This window comes from Ostrea edulis, chromosome 4 (assembly GCF_947568905.1).
Source record: "Ostrea edulis chromosome 4, xbOstEdul1.1, whole genome shotgun sequence".
In the NCBI taxonomy this organism is placed as follows: Eukaryota; Metazoa; Mollusca; class Bivalvia; order Ostreida; family Ostreidae; genus Ostrea; species Ostrea edulis.
This window is the reverse complement of record NC_079167.1, coordinates 47,571,700-47,584,170: the sequence shown is the minus strand read 5'-3', so window position 1 is coordinate 47,584,170 and position 12,471 is coordinate 47,571,700. Positions and strand designations below refer to the sequence as shown.

Below are 12,471 nucleotides of genomic sequence, written 5' to 3'. Positions count from 1 at the left end.
TATATATATATATATATATATACATGTATATATATATTGTATATATATAATATATATTGTATATATATAATATATATGAAGAATATATATATATATATATATATATATATATATATTACATGTCATTGAGAGATTTTGAAAAAAACCGGTTGCCTTTCACAGCTAATGGGGCATTAGCTGCGAAAGGCAACCATTGTTTTATTTAAGCAATAGTGCGGGATATATAGGGAATATAGTTCGTTTAGTAATTGCAAAACGGGATCATTTGGGGTTTTTAATGTCAAAAAGGTAAAAGCTTCTAATTTGTGATATCTGAATCATGACACAATAATACCCATTGCGTATGAACACAGTTTTCATGCTAAAAGACAAGAGTGGTTTTATTTGACGAAAGAGAAGATAGAAGACTCGAGAATATTTGTAAACAAGAATGCGATAATCCAGGTAATTTGTTTTCATGGTTGAATAATTCTTAAGCTTTATGTTGCATGTGTGTGAGCAATGAAAGACGAAGAGAACGAAAGTGATCAATCACATAACTCCCACAAGGAATACATAATAAAAAGTTTGGCAAACACGGACCTCTAGACAAAATAACGGGAAAATGACAAAAGAAGACGATTAATTTCTCTGTACACCCTGTACCATTTTGTTCTACTTGTTTCATGTTAGTATGATAGAATATTCGTAGTTTTATGTTAGTATGATAGAAGATTCCTAATATCGACATCATTATTATTACGTAAATGTAATAGTTACATAGGCTAAAGGGAACATTTTCACTATTAGATATAATATTGTAATTCCGTAAAGCATACCAATAGAAGTTGATCCGATAGGAAATTGAGAAATTCCGAGATCTTTATATCATCTGGGTTCTGTTTTAACTTATGGTTTTCAAGTTTTCAAAGAATTATTGAAAATGCCTTGCTAACTCGGATCTCAAAGATCGAGATATTCTGTCTTAAAAATTGAGATAGGCTATATCACGTTACCTTTCTGATGTCTCAAATTTTGTCATAATCAAGTAATCAAGTGATAAATAATTGTTGAGAAAAAGAATTCCAAGATAAGGAAAATTGAAGAAATATTGCTTGACTGAAATGTTTGAAGTTTTTATCAAATAGTTAGTATCTTTATGACAAATTATGTGTATTGAGGAATTGTGGGAACCTGTTGAAATAACAACAAAGACAAGATTGAGGTTTTACCAATGAATCTGAATGTTAAGCATGTGCTATAGTATTTTGAAGATTTTTAAAATATTTCAAAGAATTTTTCGAAATATTAGGACCTACGTGTTGCAATAAATGTGGAATTCAAAGTAGAAACTTGAAACACATTTTGAGAAAAATATTTCAACTTGATGAGAATTTGTGACAAGTCAAAGATATATAGAAAATGTGACAAATTAAAACTTATACAAAATATTCTTGTTCGATGTAACTGAAATCATTACTTAAGAAAATATTGCAGTTTTGTATTAAGAAAATGGGAGAAATTGTGATGATGAGTACTATGTACTTGTTTTTTGTTTTTGTTTTTTTTTTTGTTTTTTTTTTTTAAAATCTACATAATTATCACAATCACTATAGTGCATGATAGTAAATTATCCAAGTACATATAGTCTCCTCTATCATGTCAGTTTTGAAGTTATATATATAGTATCATTCATGTTTTTATGAAACTCGTAGAAGATTGAAGTATGATGTATGTAAATAATAGAAGTGTTTTTATGTGCCATATGAACGTAAGGAAGTTAGCTCCTGAGCTTTTGAGAACAACTTTGAAGGATGCTACAACAAGTATTTACTGGTTCAAAACTGATCCCATTGGTGCAAATATATTAAATGTACCTATCTATTACTGAACTCTTTCCAGTTGAAAAATAATATGTCAATTCAAATTTTGAAGGGTTTGGCAGGGACTATATTTTGTGGTGGAAGGACTGATTAATCAAAAAGTTCTAAATCTGCAAGATTTTACATTCATTGGGCCATTCTTACCAAATGCTTTATCTAAATTCTGAAACGACATTCTCATTGACATGGAATTAAAATTCACTTATTGTTTGAACGGACTGTTCTATATAAGTTACTGCGCATTTCCTGATTTGAACTGCTGGTATCAAAAGTTAGAATATTGCGTAAATAAAGCGAAAACTCTTGATTGATATCGATCAGGTTATCCGTCATGAAACGTTTACGTCATGTGATTGCAACCGTGCTTGAACTTAGGGCCGAGAAACACTGAGCTATGCTTCTTTTGAAACCAAAAGTCTTCTTTAAAAACTTTCACGATCGGCAACAGTATTGCTACAGTATTCTACAATCTAATATTACGTTCTCCTTTCAAAGCACATGTATGCATCAAATTATCACACTGTGTTTGTAAGAAAACTCATGATTAAAATCTATAAGATGAAATATTTGATTGTAACGTAAATCCTTTTCTGAAGATAAATGAATGTGCAAATAGCAATCGAGTTGGAAATCAATGAAACATTGCCTTTTTAGCTCACCTGAGCCGAAGGCTCAAGTGAGCTTTTCTGATCAAAATTTGTCTGTTGTCGTCGTTGGTGTCTTCGGCGTCATCGGCGTCGTTGTAAACTTTTCACATTTTCATCTTCTTCTCCAGAACCGCTGGATCAATTTTAACAAGACTTGGCACACAGCATCCTTTGGTGCTGGGCTTTCAAGTTTGTTCAAATGAAGGCCCACTAGACCCGCGGAGCTGATTTTTACATGATAGCTTCCTAACATAGTGCAGATTCAAGTTTGTTCAAATCATGCCCCCCAGGGGTAGGTTGGGGTTACAATAAGGGATCAAAATTCCACAGGGGAATAAATAGAGAAAATCTTCAAAAATCTTCTCAAGAACCACTAGGCCAGAAAAGCTGACATTCATATAAAAGCTTCCTGACATACATGTAGTGCAGATTCAAGTTTGTTGAAATCATGTCACCCAGGGTAGGTTGGGGCCACAATACGGGATCAAAGTTTTACATAGAAATATATAAGAGCATTTTTAAAAATCTTCTCAAGAACCAATGAGCCAGAAGAGCTGATATTTACATGAAACCTTCCTGACATAGTGCAGATTCAAGTTTGTTGAAATCATGGCGTCCGGGGTAGGATGGGGACACAATAGGTGAGCAAAGTTTTACATGCAAATATATAGGGAAATCTTTAAAAATATTCTTTTCAAGAACCATTGGGCAAAATAAGTTAACATTTACATGAAAGCTTTCTGACATAGTGCAGATTCAAGTTTATAAAAAGCATGGCCTCCAGGGGTAGGTTGGGGCCACAATAGGGACTACGGTTTTACATGTAAATATATATGGAAAGTCTTCAAATATGGGCCAAGGTGACTCAGGTGAGCGATGTGGCCCATGGGTCTCTTGTTTTCACATCATTTCAGAGTTTCCTGGCTTCCTGACATTTCTACTGACGTAAAACGCCACTTTAAAAGAGTATCGATCACGTTTGAAATTAACAAGGTACATCTTAGTTTGGTTCATCTACTTCTTCAAATATGCATATTTGAGCTTTTCAAGAAAGTGTTGATCTTTTATCAATTAAACTTTTTTTTTTTGCTTTAAAGTCCTGTGGTTAAGATGTTTTCAAACAATGAATGAAAAATCCAGCATCCGTCACCTTATTTTTATTATAAAATTTCCAATATAGTGTTCTCGAATCAATAGTTTTGAACAATGAATTCTTTGAATGGAAGCCTGATCTCCATTGATGTATGCAATTCAATAAAGCTTATAAGTTTATGAGAATATTCTTAGTTTGCCTTTTTTTAAATATTTGTCTTTATTCATTTCATATTTAACAAAAGCCAGAGAAGACATGATGTTATATGAAATGACTGTACCTCTCTCATCCGTTATGGATGACAGTAAATGTATCATGCTAATGTAGAATCGAAATTTAGCACTTTGTCAAATCTATACGAAGCCCATCATTTTCCGATCAACCTTTGAAATAAAGCTGAAATATGTGTAGCCATTGTCCAATAACAAACATTGATTATGAACGAAAGGGTCCTGCATATATGTATCTTTGTCTCTTTATACAAAATTCTGATCGATTTGATTTACCTGTTTTTGGCGTTGATTTACACGTGCCATTATATGGGGGGTAGTTAACGGTGATGTCCCACACAGCGAGTGTAGGGTCCTTCTCGTTGGAAATAACTTCAATGCTCAATGTATATCTCTCCCCAGGAACAAGCTGATTCGCCTTAATCGTGATGGAAGCGTCAGTGATTGCTAAAATTAAGAACATTGACTTTGATGAATGCAATATCAATGAAAGCATAATTTTCATATCAATGATATTTGTACTGTAAACAGCTGTGTTTTCCCTGAAATATGATTTTCGCTGGATGTCAAAATCATGAAATTAAAACTGCAGTGAAAATAAGTTTACGTAAATTCGTAAAGTGTTTGAATACGTTTGCAGACGGGAAACTGAAATTAATTAACCGAGGTCTAATTCACACCGCAATGCAACTAGAGGTATATCTCCAGGCTATGACTTTTGCCAAGTCAAGCAGACAGGTTCATCCAGTAACTGGGGAAATATTTTCTTAATATTCTACCAGTAATAATCGTAGTCTTAACATTGTGCATTGGGAATGAAGGAGTAGACGTACATGTATCGAAGACGTTATAGTTTAAAATATCTGAATTCCAAAGCTATGATGTAATATAGTGATTGGAATATGAGATTATGTATAGGCTGAATGCTCTCAGGTTTTTGAATTTTGAAACAGTCAATGTCGTTTCCTATGTCTGTAGTTGATTTTAGATTACCACCTAGAAAATCCACAAGGTCAAGATTTGGTACGAATATTTTTTTCATGGTCAATTAAGGTGTTCATAAAAGTATGTAGAATACTTAGATTAATGAATAAAAACACCTAATATTTTTTTAAAACAGCTTTCGCATCGATATTGGTACGCATATTTTTTCATGGTGGTCACATCAAAATTGCGAAATTAGTTACTTTGTATTTCAAGTAAATAATGAGATGTTTCGGGTTACCGTTGTGGGCATTTTGTTTGTTTTAGAATTTAACTAACAATACGATACACTTGCTATTCGTTATTTGTCACTGTATGCATTAAAAGGGAACATCTTGATTTTATGGAATCTACTATTGAGCTTCTCTAAGTCAAACCATTTCGATTTGCATTTAAGACAATCATTTTCTGGATACTGTGAAGATTTACAACGGAATCGTACGGGTATCCGTCATGTTTATGAAAAAAGGCACATCCTCGTATGTCCCGTTGCTATAATGTTGAAGGCTCCATTGATAACTCAATATGACTTCTGGTCCACAATCATTGCATATAGCAGTGACACTAAATGGTGACGTCACGGCGTACTTCTCCAAACAATTTAAAGAACACCTGTAAAATTCGAAATCGTATTCAACATTATTTTTTAAAAAAAAGCGCCACATGTGATATTTGGGGTGAAATTAGTTAGATTTTATTGTTTCTGTTAAAAATGAGTTAAGAATATTTACACAATGTTGATGTCATGAGGGATGGTTGAAACAATCTGAATGAGTTGTGTAAAATAAGACTGCAAATCATCTTTTTGTACAGCTACAGTAACGATGTAACCGACGTCTGCATACAACAGATCAAGTTTTTGTCTTCCAGCACCAGTTACACCTTGAAGAAAAAGAATAACGCATATTAGATACAGTTCAATATGGCCGAAATCTCCATACAAAACTATATTGCTTTGTGGATTTCACTTACCCGAGACAGTGCGATTTTGAAAGATATCAGAACTGAAATAACTGATATTGTAATTAATATCAGACTGCTCACTAATCTAATTCTTACATTAATCGAACAAAAGAATGATGTCACAGCAAAGGTTTAATGCATAGCTTATATTCCGATACATTATTTATCATATCCCTGTTACTCTTTAACGATGACATCACGTTAATCTTATTTAATTGATTATAGTACACGTATCAATAGCGCCGCATTCGATATTTATACTTAGTTCCTCGCATGACCTTTATATGCACAATGTATCGATGGGTTTTGAAGTAACAGCGATAAATATCATACGTATAACACACATAATAATTATCTGGTGTCTATATTTCATTCTAAAACAGAACAAAAATCGCGCTATTAGTATTAAATTGAAGAAAGGTAGTCAACTTCAAAGGGGTGGGTGATAATGTTCCAATACGTGGCATACTAATTCTATGATCTAGTTTGCCAATACAACCTATCATTGGGTCAAATGTTGTCTGACCTGTTTGATATCGATTGCTTGGACGTTCTTGGCACATTGATTTTGACTACGGATAACTCCGTTTACCTCACAAGATATTGGGCTCACGACGGATGTGACCCGATCGACAGGGGATGCTTACTCCTCGTAGGTAATAAAACTTAGACGAGCTCACTTTTGAGAGTTAGAAAAAATCTCAATTTCTTATCTCAACTTAGCCCGTCTCACTTTTGGTGTGCCATAAAGCTAGCTTTAGCTCATTTAGCATTTTCTAACTTGAGACAGAAACCGAGATCAAAATCATGGAAACTGAGCAGGAAATGAGTTGAATTATGGAATGTGTTGTACACATTGTTTACATTGGGTATCCAGGTAGCGTAGTGGTTAACGCACTCGCATCTCACCCGTGATTGGCAGTTGTATGTGAGATGGTATGGTGGTCGCCCACTTGGACACGTGAGTTTCCTCCGGTTTCCTCCCACCCAAAGGCCCCCTAGCGCAAATATATGTGCAAGTCGGTAAAATAGCTAATGTTATTTGTTGATTATGTATATCCGACTTTAAAAATGAAAAACTATTATTATTATTACATATTATTTTTTGCAATGCCACGCCCACAAAATATTTTGCAATGCATGGGAAATTAAAGAAATCTAGTACTGTTCAAACAAAACACTGCTGGTTTTTTTTTCTTTTACAACTTTTCTACTGTTACGTCAAATTTGACGTTGTTGACGTTAATATACGTCGTTTCATCTATTAGTCTGCTATTATACACCTATTTACAGGCTATGAGGACAATAGCAAGTTTATTGTCGCCCAAATCAGCGCCTTGGGAAATGGTTGTTGTCGAGAGAGACAATAAACTTGCTATTGTCCGAATAGTCGGTAAATAGGTGTTTTATCATACCAAAGTAGACTTTACTTGTTTCATACATACCAACGTGAATTTTGCCCGTCTCCATTGTCGTTTGGTAAACTAAATAGAGTTATCGGACTTTGACGCCACAGATAGATATTCCGAAAAAGAAAACGCGGGAAAATATAGCATCCGGCAAACAGTTTTGAGACAAAGAAAATTTTCTCTATATATTTCATGTAAATCTATCTTTTTCAAAGTCTTCTCTTGGAGCCAATTTTCCCTCTATGTGGATGAAATAAAAACCATTTTGTTTAGAAATATCAAAAGTAACTGTTATATTTTTAAACACTGTTACGATCATATATTGCATTCATAATGCTATTTTTTTTATTCCAAAATTACACATACTTATTTAAAGAGTAAGTACTCTCAAATCAAACTTCGTGTTAAAATTGCCACATCTTTACAATAGATTATTATATAATTATTCTGAAATTATTAGAGTATACTTTGAATACTTCTGATATCAGTGCTTTTTATATCATTTAATAACTTTTAAAGTGATGACTTATAAACGATGCTGATTGGTTGAAAAATTCGTTTGATTTCTCTGTCAAAATTTCGTTCGGAGTTCATCTGCACTAAGCACGCGGGACTACTTTTCTCTGGAATGCGTCTTCCCCGTTCTAATTTTAGCACTATTTATAGAACGGGATTTTCCACACAAGCATTACATATCACGAAATGCATTTGTTTGATTTTTGTTTTTCATTGCTATCAAAAATTAGCACAACTAAAGATATGAATAAAATACAAATTAATTTAAAGAAAAAACATACATAGGCGATGACGTGGCAGAATAGTAAATTTGATGACGTAGACCACTTACTGGTAGAAGTAGACAGATTACACGAGTTCCCGGTATGAATCGTCTGCTTTACGAGATCGATAACATGACGGAGCAAGTGGCGACTTCTGATCTGGTAAAGATCAATCAAATTGAACTCTGTTATATGGGGCTCAGTCAACGAGTGCGCTTTGAACGTTTTTCTCGATATTTAAATGGAGCCGAATTGCATTCCACCGTTCCAACGACACAACCAGTGTTCAACGTCTCCTCCAACACGATGCAGCATAAATCCAGTCACCATTTGTTATCTTCCTTTATATTTAATTCAGCTTTTAACCATTGCACCTTTAATTTGGCGTATAATCCATTTAAATCTGCACAGTAACTGTTCCTGACCTGAACGCACAGCCATGCCGTTTTGTTTTTGTTTTCATTCTTGCCTATATGTATTCCTACGCGCCATTTCAGAAACGTTAATTTAAACTTTTTGATGGGAGAAACTATTTGTTTTTCTATCTTAAAAACATAATTAAATGATAAGAAATAAATCTTATAATTCTTTGTTTGATGCATGTATCAAACGAAACATTGGACGGAAAACTTTTTCATCAATGCGCTACGCGCATTGATGAAGTTTTCCGTCCAATGTTTCGTTTGATACATGCATCAAACAAAGAATTATAAGTTTCATTTCTTAATTCATCAAAATTGATCAAGAAAGGCGTTCAGAATTTTTTTTGGAAAATATATGGCTTTGTATGAAATATATAGTTGACATTTTCTTTGGGAACTTACTTATGGCTAAGTACTGTATATAACTCTATTACAAAAAAATATTGTATCAAATTTACGCTGATTTCCGCGATTCGGAAATCGTCGCGAACAAAGCGGAGATTAGATACACGCGGAGAAAACCTGATGTATGGTATGCCTAATTTCATTGTCAAAAGTTTTGTACTCGAGTTTTATCATGTGTTCTTCCTGGTTATCTATGACTAGTTTAATATTGTGATGTATGTTCAATATCTTGTGATGTATATTCGATAATCTTATGATGTATGTTCAATATCTTGTGATGTATATTCGATAATCTTATGATACATGTATATGTTCAATATCTTGTGATGTATATTCGATAATCTTATGATGTATGTTCAATATCTTGTGATGTATATTCGATAATCTTGTGATAATCTTGTGATGTATATTCAATATCTTGTGATGCATATTCGATAACCTTGTGATGCATATTCTATATTTTGTGATGTATGTTCGATAATCTTGTATATGCAATGTTTGCATTGTGGGTAATTTGACGACAATTTTCATTGGATGGAAATAACGAAAGTATGCAAGGTGAAGATAACGAACAGTGATCAATCTCATAACTCCTACAAGCAATACAAAATAGATAGTTGGGCGAACACGGACCCCTGGACACACCAGAGGTGGGATCAGGTGCCTAGGAGGAGTAAGCATCCCCTGTTGACCGGTCACACCCGCCGTGAGCCCCATATCCTGATCAGGTAAACGGAGTTATCCGCAGTCAAATCAGTGTGCCAAGAACGGCTTAACAATCGGTATGAAACACGTCAGACAGCATTTGACCCAATGCGAGGTTGTATTGACGAACTAGATCGTTATAACGACCATAGAACTTGCGAAATGCTGACTTCAATCGAGACTGTTGAAATCCCTGTACCATCAACTTGTTTGTCAGTAGCTTACCTCGATTTAAAAACTGACTATACCCAGAACAAGCTCTTGCATATCGAATCAGTTGAAATATATAAACACCATATGCAGGTGATAATGGAATATTGCTACATAAATGTGGGAAGTTGACGATGGAGAAGCTGAAATCATCCCGTTTGTCATACAGTTGAGTTGTCAGTTTGCCGTTAATGTCTACTTTCAATAAAATATCTAAGTATGAAGCAGAAGTGGACGACTCTGTGGTGTCCTTTATTTCGAGCTCACAGGGATATATCAAATCGACATATGAATGAAAGCTATCATTGTTAATAGACAAAACGTCATCGATATAGCTAAAAGTCGAATTGAAGGTCACAGCGAGAGATTTTTTCTTCTCACGTAGAAGTTTTTGAATAAATTCTGCTTCATATGAATATAAAAACAGGTCAGCTAACAAAGGAGCACAATTCGTGCCCATGGGAATTCCAACAGACTGTTGGAAGACCTGATCACCAAAGACCACAAAGATATTGTCAATGAGGAACTCTAGCATATTTTTTATTTCAACTTCAGAGTACTTGTGCGTGGAATCAGAGTGGTGTTTAGCAAAGTAAGTTTTTGAATGACTGATCACTAGATATGAATATTTCCGTTTTCCGTTTTTGTTGAAGAAGCAACTGTCTATGATGTCAAAAAGTCTAGTCTTTAATTTATCGTGAGGAATGGTCGTGTATAGTGTTGAAAAGTCATAGGTTTTAATGCTATTGATTTGGGAAAAATTTCTGTGATTTCAAGTTTACTAAAAGTTCTTTAGAATTTTTTAGAATCCACATTTGATTAACACCACTTCTGGCATATGTAGTGATGTAAGAGTACTAACGTCTTCTTTAATGCTAATGATATGAAATTGAAACTGAATATTGATAGAGCAGGAAGCCCTATGCCAAAATTGTAAATTTCATGATCCCAGGGTAGGGTTTTTGGTGACAAGGTGGGGCCAAAATGGTCATAGCGATTAAATGTCTTTATCATTTGAAGGCCTTCTTTAATTTTGCTGATACTATATAAAAGCTGAATCCATATATAGGAAAACGGAAAGGGATGTACTAAAATTCTGAATCTTGAACCCCAGAGTTCTGACTCTAAGGCAGGTATTAAATAGTCATACAGTGTTATATAACATACTAGTGTATTATATTTTGCATCACCGGATACTTTCGTTATTTTCAACCAATAAAAATTGCCCTTACTTTAATAGAACGATGTTATGTCATATTACCCACAATGCAATTATTGCACATACATCAACATACATCACAAGATATAGAATATGCATCACAAGATATTGAACATACATCACAAGATATTGAACATACATCACAATATATCGAATATACGTCACAAGATATCGAACATACGTCACAAGATATCGAATATACATTACCAAACTCCCCGTTGAGGCCTCATTACGTCACCTACGTACAGACCTCTCCTATGTGACGCAGCACAATATACAGATTTGTATATTTTGAGTCCGCGATTATCACGCAGGCAAATAACACTATAGAAGTAGTTCGTAGTTAAAAGCTTGAAAATATTGACATTAAGAGCATTAATATTAAAGTATGGATTTGATTTTAAACATAAAATTATCAAAAGATCATTAAAAGGTAGGAATACTCTGTTCAAATTATAGTGTATAATGTGTACGTTCTTGTTTTGAACTGTTTACGTTTGACGTTATGTTTTTTTCGTCATTCTACAGTGACGTCACACAGTATACGCGGCCTAAGAATTCGCTCTCCCATAATGCCTAACTGGAAGAGATTGGTTTGTGAGCAGACGAACTCTGGCGGAAGTTTGTATACATTACAAGATCTTGAACATACGTCACAAGATATTGAACATACGTCACAAGATATTGAATATACATCACAAGATATTGAACATGCATCACAAGATATTGATTATACATCACAAGATATTGAATATACATTATCGAACATATACCACAAGATATTTTAAAAATATGTATTACGAGATATTGAATATACACCACACGATTATCAAATATAGCAACGTTTTACATGCCATGGTGGTATCAATCAATCAATGCTGTAATATCATAAATGTACAGTCATACATTACAGAGAGGAGGTTGGAAAATACAGAATACTGCATATACAACATGTATAGGAATGAATATTTTATATCACTATGTATAAAGTGGGCAGACATTGATTCAACAAATGAACATTACCACGAGAACAAGTTATATCCTAATGAAATTATTAAAGATACGTAAGGTCCACATTTTCCTTTACAACAAATAGAAATTTACATAAACTTTTAAGAAGTGCAAGATTTGTTGATGTAAATAGTTTGTGGAATTTTATAATATTTGGATTCTTTGTTAGATTTTCAGTCAATAAAGCTTTTCTGGCATTGTTAAAGTATCCTGTAATGATATTCGTCTCCTACTTGGTTATGATTACATAAATAACAGAAACGTTGACTTCTAGGAGGATTATTCCATACTCAATAGGTAGTTTAAAATTATAACATCTAAATTTTACATAAAATTAGTGCGTATTTTCGAGGCAGAATAGTGAGACAATTCTTGAATATCAGAGAATCTTTGAAAAGTCTGCAATTTAAACATTTGGGAGAAAGATAAATATTACTCCTCCACTCTTGAATAAATTGGTCTATTAATATTCTTTTAACTTCCTGTTTTACCCAAATTGGATTATATAGAGATTCTGTTGTCCACAAATATG

At 33.7% G+C, this 12,471-nt stretch overlaps 1 protein-coding gene across 1 annotated transcript in view; it reads right to left on the bottom strand.

Annotated features, from left to right (window-relative positions):
• The window catches only part of LOC125669026 (uncharacterized), a 143,020-nt gene that overhangs the window by 59,956 nt on the left and 70,593 nt on the right, over positions 1–12,471 (bottom strand). The window contains exons 8-10 of the mRNA XM_056161390.1: positions 5,548–5,698; positions 5,259–5,428; positions 4,109–4,279 (exon numbers count right to left, since the gene is read on the bottom strand). Of these exons, the coding sequence (XP_056017365.1) occupies positions 4,109–4,279; positions 5,259–5,428; positions 5,548–5,698 (492 nt within the window). The remainder of the gene's footprint in view (positions 1–4,108; positions 4,280–5,258; positions 5,429–5,547; positions 5,699–12,471) is intronic.